General features: G+C 39.8%; 1 protein-coding gene across 1 annotated transcript in view; it reads left to right on the top strand.

Annotated features, from left to right (window-relative positions):
* Positions 1–25,146, top strand: part of KIF27 (kinesin family member 27) — an 82,138-nt gene that overhangs the window by 25,421 nt on the left and 31,571 nt on the right. Inside the window, exons 4-8 of the mRNA XM_028146254.2 lie at positions 39–997; positions 14,919–15,125; positions 21,259–21,428; positions 21,953–22,056; positions 23,403–23,558. Of these exons, the coding sequence (XP_028002055.2) occupies positions 39–997; positions 14,919–15,125; positions 21,259–21,428; positions 21,953–22,056; positions 23,403–23,558 (1,596 nt within the window). The remainder of the gene's footprint in view (positions 1–38; positions 998–14,918; positions 15,126–21,258; positions 21,429–21,952; positions 22,057–23,402; positions 23,559–25,146) is intronic.

Genomic DNA, 25,146 nt, shown 5'->3' with positions numbered 1-25,146 from the left:
TTTGATTAAAACTTGATTTAAAAACTTGCTGTTTTAAGTGATTGTCGGGGCCAAGGAATGCCAGGTGGAGAGTGCAGATGAAGTGATGAGCCTCCTGGAGATGGGGAATGCAGCCAGGCGTACAGGTACCACCCAAATGAATGAACACTCCAGTAGATCACATGCAATTTTTACAATCAGCATTTGTCAAGTTGAAAAAAATACAGAGGCAGCTAAAGATGAATCATGGTCTTCCCGTCGGCAAATTGTCTCAAAGTTCCACTTTGTGGATTTGGCTGGATCAGAAAGAGCAACGAAAACAGGGAATACTGGCGAACGGTTCAAAGAATCCATTCAGATCAACAGTGGGTTGCTGGCTTTAGGAAATGTAATAAGTGCTCTTGGGGACCCACGCAGAAAGAGTTCACATATTCCATATAGGGATGCTAAAATTACCCGGCTTCTGAAAGATTCCCTGGGAGGCACTGCCAAGACTGTCATGATCACTTGTGTCAGCCCATCTTCCTTGAATTTTGACGAATCCTTAAATTCTCTCAAATATGCCAATAGAGCACGCAACATCAGGAACAAACCCACCTTAAACTTCAGCCCTGAGTCAGACCGGATGGATGAAATGGAATTTGAGATTAAGTTGCTTCGAGAAGCTTTGCAGAGTCAGCAGGCTAGTAATATTAGCCAAACCAGCCAGATCCATCGAGAGGGGACTCCTGATAACAGGATCCTTTCTCTTGAGGAACAAGTAGCTCAGCTCCAAGGAGAATGTCTGGGTTACCAACATTGTGTAGAGGAAGCCTTCACCCTCCTGGTGGAGTTAAAAGATACTGTCAGTCTAAACCAAAATCAGCAACAGAAGCTGCAGGAGTGGTTTAACATGACCCAGGAGGTCAGGAAGGCGATTCCCAGCTCATTCAGAGGAAGCCAAGGCATTGGAAACCTGGAAGAAGGAACACAGCATAGTAGAGTTAACCAACTGAAGCGAGAGCTGAAGAAATGCCAGGTACATAGACACTGCTTTTATAAAATAACGTTTTTAAAGACTAAATTTATTTTGGGCAAGTAAAAGTTGCTGTAGAATGTCAGAAAAATTTTAAAAGGATTATATGTAAAATCTCATTTGCCTTTGCTCTGTTTCTCCCTTTTCCTATTCTTTCTCCTCATATTCATACCTTTCCTGGCTCCTCCTTTTTTCTCCTGTAAAACCTATTTTAACTTGTTATGTTTATTAAGTACAATCTTATTGACCTGGTCATTAAATTTAGAGGATGGAAAGAAATAGTTTCAGAAACAAAATTTAGTTATACTTTAACTGAGTTTTATCCCTCAATGGGTAAGTGGTTCTTGAAAGAAAAAATACTTCATCCCTTGAATTTGGAGTACTGATTTTTTATAAAAGAAGCAAAATCATCATGTTTGGTAATATTTAAGAAATGTAGGTATGTGCATATATGTGTTATATGTATTGCATTTACATACATTGAGTTTAGAATTACATTTCCCCACTTTTCATTAAAAAAACATTTATTGAGTGAAGATTGTGTCACAGGAGAGGTAGTAAATAGCAAGACATACCTAGTTCTGCTTATGTGGAGTTTGCAGTTTGGTGGGCAAATAGATGTTCTGACAGATTTTTAAAGTAGGAAATCATAGTTAAAATGTAAAAATAGTTTAAAACATAGCTGTCTAGTTAGAAATCTTTCCTCTTTTTATATGTATTAGGAAAAAGCCAGTTATATATTCTTTATTATAGCAGTCATTTAAATTTTGTTCGCAGGTTTCTTTATTATTATTATTTTTTATTGATTTGAGAGAGAGAAAAACATTGATGAAAGAGATACATCGATTAGTTGCCTCCTATACACCCCTTGACTGGAATTGAACCCGCAACCTAGGTATGTGCCCTGACTGGGAATTGAACCCACAACCATCTGGTGCATGGGATGATGCTCCAACCAAATCATAGTTAAAATGTAAAAATAGTTTAAAACATAGCTGTCTAGTTAGAAATCTTTCCTCTTTTATATGTATTAGGAAAAAGCCAGTTATATATTCTTTATTATAGCAGTCATTTAAATTTTGTTCGCAGGTTTCTTTTTTATTATTATTTTTTATTGATTTGAGAGAGAGAGAAACATTGATGAAAGAGATACATCGATTAGTTACCTCCTATACACCCCTTGACTGGAATTGAACCCGCAACCTAGGTATGTGCCCTGACTGGGAATTGAACCCACAACCATCTGGTGCATGGGATGATGCTCCAACCAATTGAGCCACACAGGCTAGGGGTGTTCGTAGGTTTCTTAAAATCAAGTTCCACCATTGTATCTATTGATATTTACCATATTAGAATTAAAACAAAAAATTTAATTACTAATTTATTAAAAAATAATAATAATCTGATTAGATGATAATATATAGACTATTTTTCATGAACAATATTTCCAGAAACCAAAAAATTAATAAGTGAAATTGTTTTACATTTTTGCACATCTCTTTAATATCTGGCTTAATAGAAGACAGGTAAATTTTCATATCTGCTTCAGCATTCAGTTTGTCACAATATGTTGTTTTAGTTGAAATATATGAAGAAAATCCAGCATCATATAGATTTGTAATTAAAAGGAGAGGATATTTAATGCCTTTTTTAGATAATTGTGGATATTCTTTGAAATCATACTCAAACTCAACAAGTAGAAATTTCCTAAAGATTACTTGCAATGTTGGATTTGAAACTATTTTATTACATTAAGATCTATACATTAGATTCAGAAGATGGAGGCTGACAGGACAGCAGGGAGAGAGAGTAACAGTAAAGAAGCGAGAGGAGCATGTAGGGAAGTATGTGGTGTGTGCGTGGGTGAGTGAGGGACAGATAGATATCTCAGGAATACCAGGGACTGGCAGATTGGGCTTGCCTTGGGCACCCCGATGCTGGTTTGGCTTTGGTGTGGAAAGCACACCATCTTGTAGAAGGAAGTAAAGGAAGCCAGGAGTGCTGCCCCACCAACATCCGGACTGACCTTGGGCAGCACCCCCGGACCTGGGCAGGGAGCCGCTTGCCAGCTATAACCCGCGTGGAACCACCACCGTGCCCCAGCAGTGAGCAACACGGTACCGCGACGTGGGTCCCAGACGACTTCAGTGGGAACGCATCAGACAGACCTCCGGAGCTGAGTCTCCGAACCAGAGCACAAACCCAGCGCCCCAGGATCCCACGCTTCAGGTCCTCGCGCTGTGAGTGCAAGCTATGGGTTCCCCACTCCCCACTCTATCCCTGATACCAATACAGAACCTCAGCCCAGTGTGTCCTACACCCCTGCCCAGACGGAACCCTAGCCAAGTGAGCGCCCCGCCCCTGACACTGACTGAGCACTCTCCACAGCCAGCTTAGAGCCCTCACAGGGCACAGAATGAGGGCCCCGCCCCTTGTGCAGACTGAGCACGCTCTGCCACTAGTTTTGCACTCCACCGCCAGCTTAGGCAAAGCCTGCACAGGGCCAGCACCCCGCCTCTGGCACAGATCGAGTGCGCCCAGCCACCAGTATAGGAAGAGCCCTTCAGGGCAAGTGCCCAGGCCCCGGCATAGACTCAGCAGATCCAGCACCAGCACAGACAGACCCTTTGGCTGGGACACACCCCATTCTAGCACAGACAGCTGCAGCCCAGAGTGGGATAGCATCTGGCTGAGACAGAACCTTGAGCCAGTGGGTGATCTGCCATCAGCACAGACAGAGCCTTCTGCTAGTGTACACCCTGTCCCCAGGACAGACAGCTGTCAAAGGGCGCACGCCCTGCCCACAGCCCAGGTCAGAGCTGCTGGCACAACCTGGTGTGCCAAATCACAGGTCACAGGTCCACACTGCAAGTGTACTGCCAGAGGGACCTAGGCTAACATCCTGCCTTAGGGTCTGGAGGAGGACAGTGAACTGCATGCCAAAGGGCTCTGGGCTCTCACAGAGAGTAGCACACTAGGGGTACTGGGCACCCGCCCCCACCAACCCTGAGAAAGGGATAATTGAGGGACCAGAACTGTGAGAGAAGGGGATACAACTCAGAGCAGAAACAAAAAAGGTGTGAAATTCAAGGAAGACCCAGCCCCTGGGGCTAGTGAATCCACAGCCATTGGACTGTGAGGAGCCTCAACCCATTAGACACCAAGCAGGTAGCCCAGGGCCAGAAAGAGACAGCAAAAATGGGGAGACAGAGAAACCAAGATGGCGACATAGGTAAACACCTGAACTTGCTGCCACGCACAACCACATTAAAACTACAACTAAAAGACAAAACAAATATCATCCAGAACCACAGGAAGGCTGGATGAGTGGAAATTCTACAACTAGAAGGAAGGAGAAAAGCGCATTGAGTCGTGTAGGAGGTGCGGAAGTGAAGTGTGGAGGTACAGAGGCGCACTAGAAAGGGGCTGGCAGCTGGGTACGCTGTTGTCTTTTTGAATTGCGAGGGAGATACAAGCTCCTGACTGCTCTGAACTCCAGTTCCGGGCGAGACTCTGGGGACCCAGACTCATACGGGGAGAAAAGGACTGTCTGGCATTGGGTCAGAACACGAGGGCGGCTTTCTGTCAGAGCTGCTTGCAGCAGTCATTGTTTCTGCACGGTGCCGCAGGACACAGAGACCTGGGGGCCTCTTTGGGGTAGGGCTGACAGGAAGCCTTTGCTGTTTACTCTGCCCCGTGATTCCCTGAGACCATGCCCTACTCAATTTAAAACCCCACCCAAGCTGTGTGCAGAGATGTTTGCATGAATGGCCTGGTCTTTCTCCACCTAAAAACCTGTCAAACTGCAGCTGGATCAGAGCCTCAGAGCCTCCAAAAGAAGGTCTAAGGCTGGATAGCAGCTTGTATTGCTTCACAGCTGGGCCTCATCTGGGCACCTCCAAACCCCAAACAAAGAGGAGGAACCTGCAGATCTCACTGTAGCTCCTGCTGGGTGGCCTCAGGCAGTGGCTGACTTTGCACCTCCTTGGAGATCCCAGTGGTCAGAGTGAGACCATCCAGATTACAACTCTTCACATCCATAAGACACACACTCAGGGAGCAGACTCAGTGAGCACCAAAGCCCCACTGAAGCAAGTCCTGCCCCGTAAGGGTGTCTCCAGCACAGAAGTTCTCCCACTGTAGACACAACTGGTCCTCACAGCCAATTGGCCTGGAGATCAATTCCTCCCAATGATACTAACAACAATCAGGGCTTAACTACAACAAGATTGTGCACACATCCCACAAAAGGGTGCACCAAGAGCGTCCACCGCAGGTGACTGGGGAGGCTGTGCCACTGGGCCCTATAGGACACCTAGCACACAAAGCCACTCTATCAACTCAGGGAAGCAGCCAAAATGTGGAGACAAACAGGTCACAAATGAAAGAAATGGAGGAAAGCAAACTACTGGATATAGAGTTCAAAACCACAGTTATAAGATAAGGTTACTTAAGAATCTTCTAGAGACCTCCAAGAAATTTAGTGAGATCCTCAAGGATATGAAAAAGGACCAACTAGAAATTAAACATACACTGACTGAATATAAAAATATTATGCAGAGACCCAACAGCAGACTAGAGGAACGCAAGAATCAAGTTAAACATTTGAAATACAATGAAGCAAAAAACCCAACAGGAGAAGCAAAAGGAAAAAATAATCTAAAAATATGAAGATAGTGTAAGGAGCCTCTGGGACAACTTAAAGCATACTAATATCCGAATTATAGGGGTGTCAGAAGAAGAGACAGAACAAGATATTGAAAACCTATTTGAAGAAATAATGACAGAAAACTTCCCCCACCTGGTGAAAATAATAGACTTAAAAGTGCAGAGAACCCCAAACAAAATGAATCCAAAGAGGACCACACCAAGACACATCATAATTAAAATGCCAAGAGTAAAAGACGAAGAGAGAATCTTAAGAGCAGCAAGAAAAAAACAGTTAGTTACCTACAAGGGAGCATCCATATGATTGTCAGCTGATTTCTCAACAGAAATTATGCAGGCCAGAGGGGGAAACCAATATGGCGGCATAGTTAAACACCCAAACTGCTGCCTCGCACAACAATTTCAAAACTACAACTAAAAGACAAAACGTCTTATCACCCAGAACCACGGGAAAGCTGGCTGAGTGGAAGTTCTACAACTAGAAGGAAAGAGAAAAGAGCATTGAGACATGCACAAGCGCTGAAAAGCTGAGGTACGGAGGCACGCATATCGGGCTGGCTGTGGGTGACTGGGTGCCCTGCTTTTTTCAACCCGAAGGGAGACAAACTCCCAATTACTCTGAACTCCAGTTTCTGGGGAGACACTGGGGACCCGAACTCCTACAGGGAGAAGCTGGACTGTCTGCCATCGGGTCGGAAAGTGAGGGTGACTTTCTTGCAGAGGTACGCGCAACAATCATTGTTTACTACGCTGGGGCGCGAGACGCGGGGACAGGGAAACTCGGAGACACAGAGACGGCTGACTGGCAGCCATTGCTGTTTGCCACGCCCTAGCCTAGTGACTCCCTGAGACTCCGCCCCGCACAATTTACAAATCCACCGAAGCTCCACGCATCGGCTTTTGCATATAAAAGGCCTGCCCTATCGCAGCTTAACCTAACAATCTGCAGCTCTGGTCAGACAGATCCAAAACCTCCAAACTTCAAGCAAAGAGGAGAAAACTGTAGTTCTCACTGTAGCTCCTGCTCGGTGGCCTCAGACAGTAGCTGACCTGTACCCCATTGGAGATCCAGAAGCTAGTGTATCTAGTGGTCAGTGTGAGATGACACCAGATTTCAACTATTCACATCCATAAGTGACACATTCAAGAGACAGACTCGGTGAGCACCAAAGCCCCACTGAAGCAAGTCCTGCCCCCTAAGCGTGTCTCCAGCTCAGCAGTTCTTCCATTATAGACACAGCAGGTCCTCACAGCCAATTTGCCTGGAGGTCAATTCCTCCCAGTGACACCAACAACAATCAAGACTTAACTACAACAAGGCTGTACACACAGTCCACAAAGGGGTGCACTAAGAGTGTCCACTTCAGGTAACTAGGAGGCCGACCCACTGGCCTGTATAGGACACCTAGCACACAAAGCCACCCTACCAACTCAGGGAAGCAGCGAAAATGTGGAGACAGAGAAACAGATCACAAACAAAAGAAATGGAGGAAAACAAGGTTTTTCAAGAATTTCCTAGAAAAGGCTGATAAATTTAATGAGACCCTCGAGGATATGAAAAAGGACCAACTAGAAATTAAACATACACTGACTGAATATAAAAAATATTATGCAGAGACCCAACAGCAGACTAGAGGAACGCAAGAATCAAGTTAAAGATTTGAAATACAATGAAGCAAAAAACACTCAACCGGGAAACCAAAAAGAAAAAAGAATCCAAAAATTTGAAGATAGTGTAAGAAGCCTCTGGGACAACTTTAAGCGTACCAGCATCAGAATTATGGGGGTGCCAGAAGAAGAGAGAGAGCAAGATACTGAAAACCTATTTGAAGAAATAATGACAGAAAACTTCCCCCACCTGGTAAAAGAATAGACTTACAAGTCCAGGAAGTGCACAGAACCCCAAAGAAAAGGAATCCAAAGAGGACCACACCAAGATACATCATAATTAAAATGCTAAGAGCAAAAGACAAAAAGAGAATATTAACCCTTTGTACTCGCTTTTTTCGATTCCTTTATTCTACTGCTAACCGTGTCGAGTCACACTTGACATCTGAGTGCAAAGGGTTAAAAGCAGCAAGAGAAGAACAGTTAATTACTTACAAGGGAGCACCCATACAATTGTCAGCTGATTTCTCAACAGAAACTATGCAGGCCAGAAGGGAGTGGCAAGAAATATTCAAAGTGATGAATAGCAAGAACCTACAACCAAGATTACTCTACCCAGCAAAGTTATCATTCAGAATTGAAGGACAGATAAAGAGCTTCACAGATAAGAAAAAGCTAAAGGAGTTCATCACCACCAAATCAGTATTATGTGAAATGCTGAAAGGTAATCTTTAAGAAGAGGAAGAAGAAGAAACAAGTAAAGATAAAAATTATGAACAACAAATACATATTTATCAACAAGTGAATCTAAAAATCAAGTGAATTAATCTGAGGAACAGAATAAACTGGTGAATATAATAGAATCAGGGGCATAGAAAGGGAGTAGATTGATAATTCTCAGGGGGAAAAGGGTGTGGGGGGTGCGGGAAGAGACTGGACAAAAAGCATACACCTATGGATGAGGACAGTAGGGGGGAGGTAAGTGCAGAGGGTGGGGTGGGAACTGGATGGAGGGGAGCTATGGGGAAAAAAGGAGAAACAATTGTAATAATCTGAACAATAAAGATTTATTAAATTAAAAAAAGAGAACCTATGCAGGCCAGAAGGGAGTGGCAAGAAATATTCAAAGTGATGAATAGCAAGAACCTACAACCAAGATTACTCTACCCAGCAAAGCTATGATTTAGAATTGAAGGTCAGATAAAGAGCTTCACAGATAAGAACAACTACAGGAGTTCATCACCGCTAAACCAGTATTATATGAAATGCTAAAGGGTATTCTTTAAGAAGAGGAAGAAGAAGAAAAAGATAAAGATAAGAATTATGAACAACAAAGTGACAACAGATACATATCAAGTGAATCTAAAAATCAAGTGAATAAAAAAATCTGACAAATAGAATAAACTGGTGAATATAATAGAATCAGGGGCATAGAAAGGGAGTGGACTGACAGTTCTTGGGGGGAAGGGGTTGTGGGAAGAGACTGGACAAAAATCATACATCTATGGACGAGGATAGTGGGGCGGGGTATGAGGGCAGGGGGTGTGGTGGGAACCGGGTGGAGGGGAGCTATGGGGGGTAAAAAGAGGAACAACTGTAATAATCTGAACAATAAAGATTTATTTTTTAAAAATGGGGAGACAAAAAAACCCCAAAGGAAAGAAAAGGAGGAATCACCAGAAGAGGAATTAAATGAAACTGAGGCATGCAATTTGTCAGAAAAAGAATTCAGAGTAAGGGTCATACAATTCATAAACTGGATGGATGAGAAAATCAACAACCTATGTGAGAATCAGGAAGAAATAAAGAGTGATATAGTTACAATAAAAACCTCATTGGAAGCTTTCAAGAGTAGGAGAAGTGAAGGACAGAATTAATGAATTAGAAGACGGAAACAAAATGCACCCAATCTGAACTGCAATTGGAGAAAAAAATCAAAAGGCAGGAGGAGAGCCTAAGGGAGCTTTAGAACAAAATGAAACAGCAACATGGGTATAATAGGGGTGCCAGAAAGACAGGAAGAGGATCAAGAGTTGGAAAACCTATTTGAAGAAATAATGTCAGAAAACTTCCCTGATTTGGGGAAGAAAAAAATTATAAAAGCACAGAGAGTCCCAAATAAGATCAACCCTAAAAGACCCACACCAACACACATCATAATTACGATGGCTAACGTTAAGGAAAAAGAACCTTAAAAGGGTGCAAGAGAGAGACAGGAAGTTACAAGGGATCTCCCATTATATTATCAAATGATTTCTCAACAGAAACACATCAGGCCAGAAAGGAATGAATGGAAGTATTCAAAGTGATGCAAAGCAAGGGACTGAATCCAAGAATACTCTATCCAGCAAGGCTATCATTTCAAAATTGAAGGGAAAATAAGGAGCTTCACAGATAAAAAAAAGGCTAAGGGAGTTTATCACCAACAAGCCAGCAATGCAAGAAATGCTAAAGGGACTGGTGTAAAAAGAAGAAATAAAAAGGGAAGAAGGAAAACAGGCACAAAGAAATAAAAATGGCTACAAACAAGTACCTATCAATAACTTTAAATGTAAATGGACTAAATGCTCCAATCAAAAGATATCGAGTGGCTGAGTGGATAAGAAAACATGACCCACCCAAATAGCTGCAGAAATCCTGAGAAAGAAGAACAAAGTAGAAGGGATCTCAATACCACATAGCAAGTTGGATTACAAAGCCACCCTTCTCAAAACTTCCTGGTACTGGCACAAGAACAGTCATACAGATCAATGGAATAGAATAGAGAATCCAGAAATTGACCCAAACCACGATGCTCAATTAATATTGACAAAGGAGGCATGAACATACAATGGAGTCAAGACAGTCTCTTCAATAAATGGTGTTGGGAAAATTGGACAGATTCATGCAAAAAAATGAAACTAGACCACCAACTTACACCATACACAAAAATAAAATCAAAACGGATAAAGGACTTAAACGTAAGATAGGAAAACCATAAAAATATTAGAGGAATCAACAGACAGCAAAATCTCAGACATATGCTGAAGCAATTTGTTCACCAATACAGCTCCTAGAGCAATGAAAACTAAAGAGAAAATAAACAAATGGGACTACATCAAAATAAAAAGCTTTTGCACAGCAAAAGAAACCATCAGCAAAACAACAAGAAAATCCACTGCATGGGCGAACATATTTGTCAGTGTTATCTCCGATAAGGGTTTAATCTCCAATATTTACAGGGAACTCATACAACTTAACAAAAGGAAGATAATCAACCCGATCAAAAAATGGGCAATGTACCTAAGTAGATACTTTTCAAAAAAGGACATTAGGAAGGCCAAGAAACATAGGAAAACATGTTCAAAGTCACTAATCACCCAAGAGATGCAAATTAAAATGACATTGAGGTACCATCTCACACCTGTCAGAATGGCTATTGTCAACAAATCAACAAACGACAAGTGCTGGAGAGGATGCAAAGAGGAAGGAACCCTCGTGAACTGCTGGTGGGAATGCAAACTGGTGTAGCCACTGTGGAAGACAGTATGGAATTTCCTTAAAAAGTTAAAAATGGAACTCCCATTTGACCCAGTGGTCCCACTTCTAGGACTATATCCCAAGAAACTAGAAACACCAATCAGAAAGGATATATGCACCCCTATGTTCATAGCAGCACAATTTATCATAGCTAATATTTGGAAACAGCCTAAGTGCCCAACAACAGGTGAGTGGATTAAAAACTGTGGTACAAGGGGAACTAAGATGGCGGCATAGGTAAACACCTGAACTTGCTGTATTGCACAACCACATAAAACTACAAGTAAAAGAAAAAATAGATATTATCCAGAACCACGGGAAGGCTGGCTGAGAGGAAGTTCTACAATAAGAAGGAAAGAGAAAAGCACATCTAGACTGGTAGGAGGTGCAGAAGTGCAGAAGAGTGAAGGTATGGAAGTGCACACGGAAACAGGCTTGAAAACTGATTACGCCGTGGTCTTTTTCAATGCGGAGGGAGATAGAAGCTCCCGACTGCTCTGAATTCCAGTACCAGGTGAGACTCTGGGGTCCCAGACTCATTCGGGGAGAAACTGGACTGTCTGGCATTGAGCCGGAACACGAGGGTGGCTTTCTCTCAGAGGTGGTTGCAGCGTTCATTGTTCCTGCACGGGGCCCAGGGACACAGAGACACAGGGGCCTCTTTAGGGCAGGGCTGACGGGGAGCCATTGCTGTTTGCTCTGCCCTCTGATTCCCAGAGACCATGCCCCACTCAATTTACAACCCCACCCAAGCTGAGCGTAGAGGCGTTTGCATATGAATGGCCTGGCCTTTTGCAACCTAACCTAACAAACTGCTGCTGGGTCACAGAACCCCAGAGCTTCCAAAAGACTGCCTAAGGCCCAACAGCAGCCTTCATTGCTTCACAGCTATGTCTCATCTGGGCACCTCCAAACCCCAAACTAAGGAGGAAACTGCAGATCTCTCCTAGCTCCTGCTGGGTGGCCTCAGGCAAGGGTTGACTTACCACCTCCTTGGATATCCAAGAGCCAGTGCACCCAGTGGTCAAAGTGATACCACACCAGATTACAACTCGTCAGATCCATAAGAGACACACTCAGGGGGCAGACTCAGTGAGCACCAAAGCCCCACTGAAGCAAGTCCTGCCCCATAAGGGTGTCTCCAACACAGCAGTTCCCCCATTGTAGACACAACTGGTTCTCACGGCCAATTGGCTTAGAGGTCAATTCCGCCCAGTGATATCAATAGCAATCAAGGCTTAACTACAACAAGACTGTGCATACAACCCACAAAGGGGTGCACCAAGAGCATCCACCTCAGGTAACTGGGGAGGCTGAGCCACTGGGCCCTATAGGACACCTAGCACACAAAGCCACCATATCAACACAAGGAAGCAGCCAAAATGCAGAGACAAAGAAACAGGTCACAAATGAAAGAAATGGAGGAAAGCAAACGACTGGATATAGAGTTCAAAACCACAGTTATAAGGTTACTCAAGAATCTTCTAGAGACCTCCGAGAAATTTAGTGAGATCCTCAAGGATATGAAAAAGGACCAACTAGAAATTAAGCATACACTGACTTAAATAAAGGATAATATACAGAGATCCAACAGCAGACTAGAGGATCGCAAGAATCAAGTCAAAGATTTGAAATACAAAGAAGCAAAAAACACCCAACCGGAAAACCAAAAAGAAAAAAGAATACAAAATATGAAGATAGTGCAAGGAGCCTCTGGGACAACTTTAAGCGTACCAACATCCGAATTATAGGGGTACCAGAAGAAGAGAGAAAGCAAGATACTGAAAACCTATTTGAAGAAATAATGACAGAAAACTTCCCCCACCTGGTGAAAGAAATAGACTTACAAGTCCATGAAGTGCACAGAACCCCAAAGAAAAGGAATCCAAAGAAGACCACACCAAGACACATCATAATTAAAATGCCAAGAGCAAAAGACAAAGAGAGAATATTAAAAGCAGAAAGAGAAAAACAGTTAGTTACCTACAAGGGAGCACCCATACGATTGTAAGCTGATTTCTCAACAGAAACTATGCAGGCCAGAAGGGAGTGGCAAGAAATATTCAAAGTGATGAATAGCAAGAACTTACAACCAAGATTACTCTACCCAACAAAGCTATCATTTAGAATTGAAGGTCAGATAAAGAGCTTCACAGATAAGAACAACTAAAGGAGTTCATCACTGCCAAACCAGTATTATATGAAATGCTGAAGGGTATTCTTTAGGAAGAAGAAGAAAAAGGTAAAGATAAAAATTATGAACAACAAATGAAAGAAGTGCCAACAAATACATATCTATCAACAAGTGAATCTAAAAATAGAGTGAAAAAATATGATAAACAGAATAAACTGGTGAATATAATAGAATCAGGGACATAGAAAGGGAGTGAACTGACAATTCTTGGGGGGAAAGGGGTGTGGCGGGGTACAGGGAGAAACTGGACAAAAATTGAACATGTATGGACGAGGACAATGGTGTGGGGGTAAGGGCATGGGGTGGAGTGGGAACCAGTGGAGGGGAGCTATGGGGAGAAAAAAGAGGAACAACTGTAATAATCTGAACAATAAAGACTTAAAAAAAACTATTGTACATCTACACAGTGGAATACTGTGCTGCTTTAAAAAGGAAGGAAGTGCCCTAACCGGATTGGCTCAGTTGATAGAGCGTCGGCCTGCGGACTGAAAGGTCCCAGGTTCGATTCCGGTAAGGGGCATGTACCTTGGTTTCAGGCACATCCACGATGGGAGGTGTGAAGGAGGCAGCTGATCGATGTTTCTCTCCCATCGATGTTTCTAACTCTCTATTCCTCTCTATAAAAAATCAATAAAATATATTTTTTAAAAATAAAAAGGAAGGAACTACCATTTGCAATAGCATGGATGGTCCTGGGGAGCATTATGCTAAGCAAAATAAGCCAGTCTGAGAAAGATAAATATCACATGATCTCACTCATTTGTGGAATATAATGAACAATATAAACTGATTAACAAAAACAGATCTAGAGACAGAGTAGCATCAATTAGATGCTCAAACCTCAGAGGGAAGGTAGGGGAGGGTGGAGGTAAAGGGGAGAGATCAACCAAAGGACTTGTATATGTTCATATAAACCTAACTAATGGACACAGACATCAGGGGTTGAGGGCATGAGTTGGTTTGGGGGTGGGGAGTAATGGGGTGATAAGGACACATGTAATACCTTAATAAAGAAAAAAGATCTATACATTAAAAGTCATTGGTCCCTCCCTATCTTGTACTTTGAATGGACCTTTTATCCACATCTGATTTTGAATTATCATGCATTGGTCATTTGGAAAATATTTATTTACTAAGTTATGCAGACCTTGCAGATGTTGACGCATTTCATTATACAATATCAAAAAATCACATTCATTACTATCACCACTTATTTCAATAGCAGTCTTTAAGTATTAGAAGCTGTCCTCATGCTCACAATAGCAGAAATGTTTTCCAAAATTCTAATTTTTCCATGAAACCAGAGTTTTAGCATTTATAACAAATATTGTTAGTTGTTTCCCTTGAAAATGATGGTTTTCATTTTTGAGAAAATGTCTACTATGTACCCAAGTGTGAATAATTATTGTTTGTCTACCTTTATCTCTTTGTGCTTTGGCCTTTTTTTTCCTACTGAGTAAAGAATTTCACTTCGCTGCATCTGCTGTCTCTCTTGCTGCCACCTCTGCTATTTGCAGCTTTTCATCCACTTTTCAACTTTCTTGTCTCTTGTTACTTTTTGATTTCACTCAAAGCCCAAATTTTTATAAAGATCAGCTAATCAGAGTGGTTCAGGTTGGCAAATCAACCAAACACAGTGTATAGGGCCTTTTTTTTTTTTTTTTTTGAGTATTTAACTCTCTGCTGTGTTTGTTGCTGCTGACTATTCAAAAGTGTTTACCAGTCAGAACAGTCCTTGATCCTTATGAACACCAGAAGGCTAGTCTTTGGATAAATGAGGTTTTACTGTACCGTTAAGGTAATTGTGATTTGTAGTTGTGATTTTGGTCAATGTACAACTCATTTTTTTTATCATTATTTATACCTGTACTGAGGATCTCTATTTTTAAAATTCTCCCTGAATTTCTATTTTTTAAATTCTCATCTTCTACAAAGAATGAAAAAATAATAGAACAACAACTTCTTCTGGATCAACTGAGTGGAGAACCAACAAAACTTAACCTGTCAATGACTTCTTCAGCTAAGGAAATTTGTGGAGATGGCCCAGATGCCAGGATACCAGAAAAGAGACCATATACTGTACCGTTTGATGCTCGTTTGGGACGTTATATTTATATCCCAGAAAGATCAGATGCCAGGAAGGTAAAGTCTAAACATTAATCTCTTATATTTAAGATCTTAAAAATATTATATGTAATAAAATATCACAGTGTATTTGTACAGTCTCAGCACGTAGTTTGGTTTCTGTTTGGTTTTAATGGACTTGTGTATTCTCTTTCTTTTAATTATATAATGCTCCTTTTTAATAAAAATAAATAAATAGGAGAATAGTTATATTTAGAAAGAATAGTTGAAGGTAATATCTACATTCATCAAGGAGAAAAAGCTATCCTTTGCCATCATATTTTTAGTCATGATTAGTAAATCTGGTATCTTCATGAATTTTTTTCTTTCTTTAACCACACCAAGTTGAGATGAGGTTGGAGGGTATTTATTTTTACTTACTTGGTTTGTCTTACTATTTTCAAAATGACATTTATGTATTACTCAGTCTTGCCAAGCTGACACTTCAAGACTGTATAAAGATCTGTATGAACTTTTTTTTAATATACATATTTTTTAATTTTAGAGAGGAAGAGAGAGGAGGGAGAGATAGAAAGATCAATGATGAGAGAAAATCATTGATTGGCTGCCTCCTACTGGGGATCAAGCCCACAACCCGGGCATATGCCTTGACCGTGAATCAAACTGTGACCTCCTGGTTCATATAGATCAATGCTCAACCACAGAGCTGGGCTGAACTTTTGTTTTTTTTTAATTATGAATATGTGTGTAGTAATTATATGCACACACATTTCTCTTAAAAAATCATCAAGTTATCGTTACATGGAAAAGACTAGCAGACTCATGAATTTGGCTTCTGTTATTTTTATGGAGGTGATTTGTTTGAGATCTATGTGATGATTATAGTCAAAGGGATAAGAAATATGCTAGGTGTCATAGACTTTGCAATCAGGCAGGCTTGGGGTGAACACCAGCTCTATTTATTGCATAGGCCTCATATGACTAAACCTGTGGGAGCCCCAGGTTCCTTATATGTCAGAATGGGGGAAACATGGGTGTGTGTGGAGGATTTACATGAGATGATGACTCTGAAATTGCCTAGTACAGTGGTTGGCAAACTCATTAGTCAACAGAGCCAAATATCAACAGTACAACGATTGAAATTTCTTTTGAGAGCCAATTTTTTTAAACTTAAACTTCTTCTAATGCCACTTCTTCAAAACAGACTCGCCCAGGCTGTGGTATTTTGTGGAAGAGTCACACTCAAGGGGCCAAAGAGCCGCATGTGGCTCGCGAGCCGCAGTTTGCCGACCATGGGCCTAGTACATTGTGTCCTCAGTAGATGTCCATGGGGTGCCTTTACTATGTCCCAGGTTCAGTACCTCAGAGTGATTAAGACAGACAGATGTTATTCTCTATGGTTTTCCATCTTGAGTAATTGAATTAAAAAATGAAATCATTGTTATTATTAATTTCAGTTTTACTTTGTAGAATCATCGACATTTTCCTTATGGTTGAATATATGGTACCTTTTTATAAAACATTTAGGGAGAAAGATAAATTCTTCACATAATTCACGTTGTCTGTTATTTCAGTTTAATACTTACATATTAAGTGATCTATATTTAATTTTCTGTTTTTTATATTGGTTATGTGAAAGTATTTCTGGTTCCATTTTTTTATTTTTTAAAAATAACACGGGGTGTTTTTTTTTATTACAGAAGTTACACATATTTATTCTCCCCCTCTCTTGGTCTCTGTTTTTTATTTTATTTTATTTATCTATTTTTAAAATATATTTTTATGGATTTTAGAGAGAGGAGAAGAGAGAGGGATAGAGAGATAGAAACATCGATGCGAGAGTGACATCGATTATCTGCCTTCTGCATGTGCCCTGATTGGGAATTAAACCAGTGACCTCTTGGTTCATGGGTTGACCCTCAACCATTGAGCTGCACCAATCAGACTAGGGGTACACATATCTTTGCAAATAGTATACAGGTAAATAAAAGAAAAGTACTAATATTATGTACTAAATTAATATGAAAATAAAGAAAAACTCATTTGTCTCAATAAATACCAAAAATTGATCTGATGAAATGCAAAATTGAATCTTGATTTAAACTTAAAATATAATAGAGATTTCTAACTTTTTAAATATTGAAATAATGATATAATTAAAACCAAAAGCCAAAGTTGTACATACTAAAAAGGTACTTTGGAAAAAAATAAATTACAAAGGTGGTCCTAGTCATTAGTTAGGTTTAGTATAAAAACACAAATGCTGATGAAAACCTACCATAATTCATTGATTGTAAGATTTAAACTATCACATTTTATCATCTTTGGTGGCAGGATATGTTTTATGGTTGATGGTTTGACAGTTTTTTATGTCATAATTTGACAGTTTTTTTTTCCTTCTTGGTGCTATAAAAATAATGGTGTTGATGGCATTTTAGATTTGATGAAATGTGGTATCATGAAAAGGAAATAAGACAATAGGTATATAATACCACTTTCAGTACTTGACGTAATTGTATACTAAGAAAACCAACTGAAATATTCTTAAGAGATATATTTAAAAACCTTCTGGAATATCCAGATTCACAAAAGTAGAATACTTCTAAAATTGCAAAATCTTTTTTTCCCCCCAGAAGGCATTACATTTAAACTTATTTTATTTTATTTTATTTTATTTTTAATTTTCTAATTTTTTAAAATATATTTTATTGATTTTTTTTTTTTTTACAGAGAGGAAGGGAGAGGGAAAGAGTTAGAAACATCGATGAGAGAGAAACATCGATCAGCTGCTTCCTGCATACCTTCTGTCAGTGATGTGCCCACAACCAAGGTACATGCCCATGACCGGAATCGAACCTGAGACCTTTCAGTCCTCAGGCCGACGCTCTATCCACTGAGCCAAACCAGTCAGGGCGTTATTATTTTTTTAAATATATTTTATTGATTTTTTACAGAGAGGAAGAGAGAGGGATAGAGAATTAGAAACATCGAAGAGAGAGAAACATCGATCAGCTGTCTCCTGCACACTCCTCACTGGGTATGTGCCCGCAACCAAGGTACATGCCCTTGACTGGAATCGAACCTGGGACCCTTGAGTCCGCAGGCCGATGCTCTATCCACTGAGCCAAACCAGTTAGGACTATTTTATTGATTTTAGAGAAAGAGAGAAGGGAGAGAAAGAAACATTGGTTTGTTGTTCCACTTATTTATGCATCATTAATAAATCTTTATTGTTCAGATTATTACAATTGTTCCTCTTTCTTCTCCCCATAGCTCCCCTCCATCCGGTTCCCACCACACCCTCTTCTCTTAACCCCCTTACCCCGCCACTGTCCTCATCCATAGGTATAAGATTTTTGTCCAGTCTCTTCCCGCACCCCCCACATCTCTTTCGCCCCGAGAATTGTCAGTCCACTCCCTTTCTATGCCCCTGATTCTATTATATTCACCAGTTTATTCTGTTCATCAGATTTTTTATTCACTTGATTCTTAGATTCACTTGTTGATAGATATGTATTTGTTGTTCATAATTTTTACCTTTACCTTTTTCTTCTTCTTCCTCTTTTTAAAGAATACCTTTCAGCATTTCATATAATACTGATTTGGCGGTGATGAACTCTTTTAGCTTTTTTTCTTATCTGTGAAGCTCTTTATCTGACCTTCAATTCTGAATGATAGCTTTGCTGGGTAGAGTAATCTTGGTTGTAGGCTTTTGCTATTCATCACTTTGAATATTTCTTGCCACTCCCTTCTGGCCTGCATAGTTTCTGTTGAGAAATCAGCTTACAATCATATGGGTGCTCCCTTGTAGGTAACTAACTGTTTTTCTCTTGTTGCTTTTGATATTCTCTCTTTGTCTTTTGCTCTTGGCATTTTAATTATGATGTGTCTTGGTGTGGTCCTCTTTGGATTCCTCTTGTTTGGGGTTCTGTGCGCTTCCTGGACTTCTAAGTTTATTTCTTTCACCAGGTGGGGGAAGTTTTCTGTCATTATTTCTTCAAATAGGTTTTCAGTATCTTGCTCTCTCTCTTCTTCTGGCACCCCCATAATTCGGATGTTGGTACACTTGAAGTTGTCCCAGAGGCTCCTTACACTATCTTCATATTTTTGTATTCTTTTTGGTTTTCCGGTTGGGTGTTTTTTGCTTCTTTGTATTTCAAATCTTTGACTTGATTCTTGCGATCCTCTAGTCTGCTGTTGGATCTCTGTATATTATTTTTTATTTCAGTCAGTGTACGCTTAATTTCTAGTTGGTCCTTTTTCATATCCTCGAGTGTCTCACTAAATTTATCGGCCTTTTCTAGAAAATTCTTGAAAAACTTTATAACTGTGGTTTTGAACTCTATATCCAGTCGTTTGCTTGCCTCCATTTCTTTCATTTGTGACCTGCCTGGGGCTACTCAGCATTGGCTACAAAGTGATCTGCCTATGGCTGTTACTTGTGCTGGACTTGGAGTTGCCCAGGCAAGGCCGTGTTGTGAACCAAGGCCATTTGCTGCTAGTGCCATGCCTGGAACTAGTGAGAGGTCTGGGGCTTGCTGAGGCCAGATGCTGTTTGTTTTGAGAGATTTTAGGAATATCTGAAACATGAGCCAAGACAGACCATTTGTATGGTAAAGCCACTGGGAACAGCTTGGGTGGCCATGGCCTCAGAGAATCACCAAGGTGGGGCAAACAGTGTGAGCCAGGTTGATGGAGTCTCACCCAACTGTGGGCTCTGCAGGGGAAGGGGCTTATCAAAAGAGCAGTGGCTTCTGCCAGCACCTCTGTCTAGGTTAAAGCTCCTCCCAGGTCTCTCCCTGATGCTAGACAATTCAGTTCCTGTCTGTAGCATCTCTGGTGTCTTTCGAGCTGGTGCTCTAGTGCTTGAGCTCAGAGGAATTAAGTATGAGTGAGTCTTTGTGTGGTCTATTTAAGAGGAACTGCTTGGGACTCCAGCAGCCCTTCATCTCACTCAGCCTCAATACCTGCTGGTTTTTATAGCTAGAAGTTATGGGGACTTCTCTTCCTGGCATGGAACACTAGGATGGGAGGACTGGGACCCTTTGCTTCTTAGGAGAGACCTCTGCAGCCAAGATATCCCTCCCAATTTTTATCTACCATACGTGGATATGGGACTAGCCTATTCTGCATCTACACCCCATCTACCAGTCTTGATGTAGCTTCTTTAATTCCCTGGTTGTAGGCCTTCCATTCGGCCAGATTTCAAGTGGTTCTGAATGATGGTTGTTCTGTAGTTATTTATAATTTTGATTTGGTTGTGGGAGGAGGTGAGTATTGCTTCCATCTTGACTGACGGCCTCATGTTATAATACTTATAATAATTTATATTAACAAATTACATGTATCCTGTAAGGTTTTATTATTTACCTTTTTTGAGAAATTACCCTGAGATTTGGTTACAAAGAGGTGGTGAAAATAAATATTTGGTAACAGAAACTAGAATAAAAGTGTAAAGGCAATTTCTAATTCATTGTTGTTTTCCAAGCTCATTAAGGTACATTGTCAATAGAAGCATGCTATAATATAGAAAGTTCTCAGGCTAGCTCATGAACATTTAATTATCCTATGAGACATATTAAGTATGTCACTTAGAGTACTAACTCAGCTATGCCTAACCACCACATATAAAGTGTGAGTAAATACATTTGGATTTTCAAATTGAGAATATTTTGACTTAGCAGTGGAGTGGTGATGGCTCTGGATTTCTTCATTTGGTGGATTTGGATTGGAGGGGGATGCAGACCCTGAGCAGCAACACCGTAATTCTCCAAGTGTTCAGAACTGGGAAGGTTGGTGGGGTGTAAAACAGTTGCCTCCTATTGCACTATGTATGGGCTTTGCATGTGTTGGGGAGTACCTGTGCTGTGATATTTTTAGTCTTTGGTTTCATAAAAATGAGTCCAAATAGTATTCAAAAGAATTTTCCATGAAGCTGTAGTTGAAGATAGAAGAACTTTTTAGAAGAAGAACTATATAGATTCTGAAAGAAGTATGTGTTCATGAAGCACAATAGTATTGTGCAATGAAACTTGATATTTTGGGGGGGGGGGCAATGCATATTTTCAGCAATTGGATATTTTAAGAGTACTTATTTAATAACCTCTTAAGACATTTTGAGTAAGAAGATAAAAATAGACATTTAAAAAATCATTTTTTGTTGTTGTTGGGTGGGGGAATTACTTGTAAGGTCTACACAAGTCCTTCTATGTACTCTCTGGATCGAGTAGTTGCTGGATTTCGAACACGAAGTCAAATCCTGCTGGGTCACATAGAAGAACAAGATGAAGTCCTCCACTGCCAATTTTCTGATAACAGCGATGATGAAGAATCAGAAGGCCAAGAGAAATCTGAAATTAGGTATGTTAAATAGACTGGTTTAATAAACACATTATAATTTTATGATGCAATAAATATATACAGATGGAGGTTTTTTCATTAAAATGTATCTTTTCTATTGAAATAACAGTAGGTAGTTTTTGATAAATGTGCTGTCAACTAATGCATTATGAAACCAGTGTTTGAACACAGTCATCAGTCTTTTTATTTTTATTTTTTAAATGTCTTTATTGATTAAGGTGTCAGTCACCAGTCTTAAATTGAAAAATAATTTTGCTTTTAGAGCTTATATATTTATTGGATATTAATTTTCAGGGAGAATGTTTTTGAATTTCCTGATTCTGCTGCCACAGTGACAACAGATATAATGAATATCTCACTAGGCCCAACATGGATGGGAATGTTAGTAAAATTCTGTTTATCTTATACAGTATAAGTAATAATTATTTTAACATTATAGTCACTTTTTGGCGAAACTAATTTGAGGGCAGATTAGCAAACACTAACAGACAAGTTACCTTTGATCCTGATCTTTGTTTTTTTAGACATAGAAATCACTCATGGATTCAGAAGCCAGGCTCTGTTTGTTCTCTTATTGAATTGAATGATATTCATGATCAAACACAAAAGTCAAGTTTGGGGAATGAAGGTACACAGACTTTAAGTAATTTATATCTAATGTTTATAAGACACTTCTCTTTTTCTTCAGTCAATAATTTAAGAAGCATCTAGGAATTCTCAATGATGGAACTTGGTAGGAGTGTTTTCCTCATTGGTAGAACTTTCTGTATGTTCTGTGCTCTACTTCTAATTTTTTATTAATTTTTACTCCTTAATAGAAAGTTTTTCCCACCAAACAATTCTGGCTAGAGTTACAGGCTAAATCTCTCAGAATGGGGATTTTACACTCAAGCCCAAGTTGCTATGCACTGTACTCTTGACTACTTTAAAATGTATCTTACGTAATTTACTAGGTGTCTGCTTTCCTGCTTCATTGGCACACATGCCTACCATTAGTGATGTACCCTTGGCATTGGAGCCAAATAGTCTGCGGGTGCTCATAATATTCTAATACACATTATTTGATGCACAACAGTGTAAAATGTTTATGTTCCAAAAACTATAGTAGGAAATTTTAACTAGTTTATATTGGCCTGTGAGTGCTTAAAGCACAAAAAGTAAGAGTATAGAGAATAAAAATAACATGACAAATAAGCCCTATACTATGAAAATAGTCTTTTTAAAGAGGTTATGCATATAAATTTAACAAAAACTACCTATATGTCACAAATAAATCTTAAGTAAGTTAAAAAATGTGTAAGAAATATAGATAAGTACTAGTCAAATTGCCATTCTTGAACTGTTACTGATCTACAACCAGGAAAGAAACTTATGCCAGAATGTAAATCAGTGCACTAGCTCCTTCACTGAGGAAGTCTCCCTATGAAAAGAAAGATAAGCTGAACTTAACCTTTTGCACTCGGATGTCGAGTGTGACTCGACACGGTTAGCATTAGAATAAAGGAATCAAGAAAAAAGCAAGCGAGTGCAAAGGGTTAATCTTTAATGGTGACATAGTTGATTTACGTTCTAGTGTAAGATAAGAACAAACAGTGCTGGCCCATACTCTAGTAGTCTGGTGTAGACTAGATTCTTTTATTACCAGAAGACTAAAAGTTAATAGGAAAAATTCACTATACCCACCTGGAGATTTTATACCTTTCTTAAATAACTCAAGTAAAAAACTCAAATTGCAGAATATTTAAGGGTAATGAAAAACTGTATCAGAACCCATGGGATATGACGAAAGCATATATAAAGACTTTCTGTAAACTAGAAAACTAAAATCCCAATTTCCGTGTATTTTTTCCTTTCCTGTTTCTGTCCCTTCCTCTGCTATCTCCGTGTTTACTTTTCTTTTTTTAGTTCCATTTCTGTTGAATATTTTATAAGCAGATAGTTTTATTTTCCAATTTTATTTCTTTTCTTTTAAAGATTTAAAGATTGAATGTCTTCAGGAGAGTCAAGAGTTGAATTTGCAAAAATTAAAGCATTCAGAACTCATACTTACTGAAGCTAAACAAAAAATAAGAGAACTTACAATTAACATCAATATGAAAGAAGATCTGATTAAAGAATTAGTGAAAACAGGTAATAATAGCCTATGAACCAGCTAATATAAGAAAGAAAAGTTTCTAAAATTGTTTCTGATGTGTAACATTTACTTTAGTTTTTGATGCTCAGGACACTCCACTGTAGCTTGGCATTTGGTATAACAAGGTTTGTTCGAAAGCCAATATGTGGAGGTTAGTTATTAAAAGAACTTTGTTGTATTGGGATTCATCTATGAATTTTTCTAACCAGTGTGCTTTCTGTGTGCTGTGTTGAAACTCTGTGGCACTTCCATTTTTGCCACTTTCAAAGAAACATTATACTAGGCATTTGGAAATATGTCTGGGATGTTTTTCTAACTCGTTTTAATAATTATTTTATTTTATTTTATTTTTTATTTTTTAATATATTTTATTGATTTTTTACAGAGAGGAAGAGAGAGGGATAGAGAGAAACATCGATCAGCTGCCTCTTGCACACCCCCTACTGGGGATGTGCCCGCAACCAAGGCACATGCCCTTGACCGGAATCGAACCTGGAACCCTTGAGTCCGCAGGCCAACGCTCTATCCACTGAGCCAAACCGGTTTCTGCTATAATAATTTATTTTAAATTATTAATCTATTTTTTTGATAGTTCATTTTTAACAGTAATCATAAACTTTATATTTTAAATGTAGTTAATTTTTATTTCTCTAAAGATGTAAGGAGTTATTCTTGAGAGCTGTTTTCTTGAGCGAGCCAAGCTTTTACCTCTGACTTTTAGTCTCAAATTTCTGCCAGGTTGGTTGTATGTGCCACACCTTCTCCTCACCCTCAGCTACATTCGACTTGCCCTAAAAGTATGTCTCGTGCTTTTTGCACCCTCTCCTCCCCCAAATATACTCAAAGTATGAGCCTTGACTACTTTGAAATTTAGTTAAGAATTAGAGGAATAAGAGCTACCAGTGTTTCTTTTCTCCAATTCCAATGAAAAACAACTCTCTGGTCACATTTAGGGGAACTGAAGGAAATATTATCTTCCTTTTCTTCAAGCCCCAGGCTATACTCACACCCAAATTATAAGAATTACGATGGGTCCCAACTCCTCTGCCTGTTTTTCTACTTTCCCCTCTTTCCTGCAAACTTGCTTTCTGGCTGACGGTCCTCCTTTCTAAACCGCCTCACCCTGCTCCTGTCCCAAAGCATTTCCTTCCTTATTCCTGGCGACCTCTATGCTGTGCATCACCCCAGCTCCAGTCTCCCCAGTGTCTAATTGAGTTTGAATATCTTCCTTCCTCACAGACAGGATCACTGCCAGTAAAACTCTCTTAGGAGTATCCAAGAACTGATTTAGGGGGTGAAATAACTTCTTCGTCTCCAAGATTTCAGGGTACTGCCTGTGGTAGTTGAGGATATTTACCCTTCAGGTTATCACATATGGGGTATCGCATCCTGGATGCCTTAATATAGAGGACACCTGAACTTACACAGAGAAGTTCCTCTTCTTACTCGTTAGAACCACGGACAGTTTGGAGCTTTCCAAAGGACCCTTAGGGATGGTGACTAGCAAGAGGGTCAGTGTGTGCTTACTTTTCACAGGTGCCTCAATGAAGATTTCTCCTGAAGAGCAACTACTTCAGACAATAA

This window comes from Eptesicus fuscus, chromosome 15 (assembly GCF_027574615.1).
Source record: "Eptesicus fuscus isolate TK198812 chromosome 15, DD_ASM_mEF_20220401, whole genome shotgun sequence".
Classification (NCBI taxonomy): domain Eukaryota; kingdom Metazoa; phylum Chordata; class Mammalia; order Chiroptera; family Vespertilionidae; genus Eptesicus; species Eptesicus fuscus.
The sequence above is the reverse complement of the archived record's forward strand: the minus strand, read 5'-3'. Positions and strand labels throughout refer to the sequence as shown.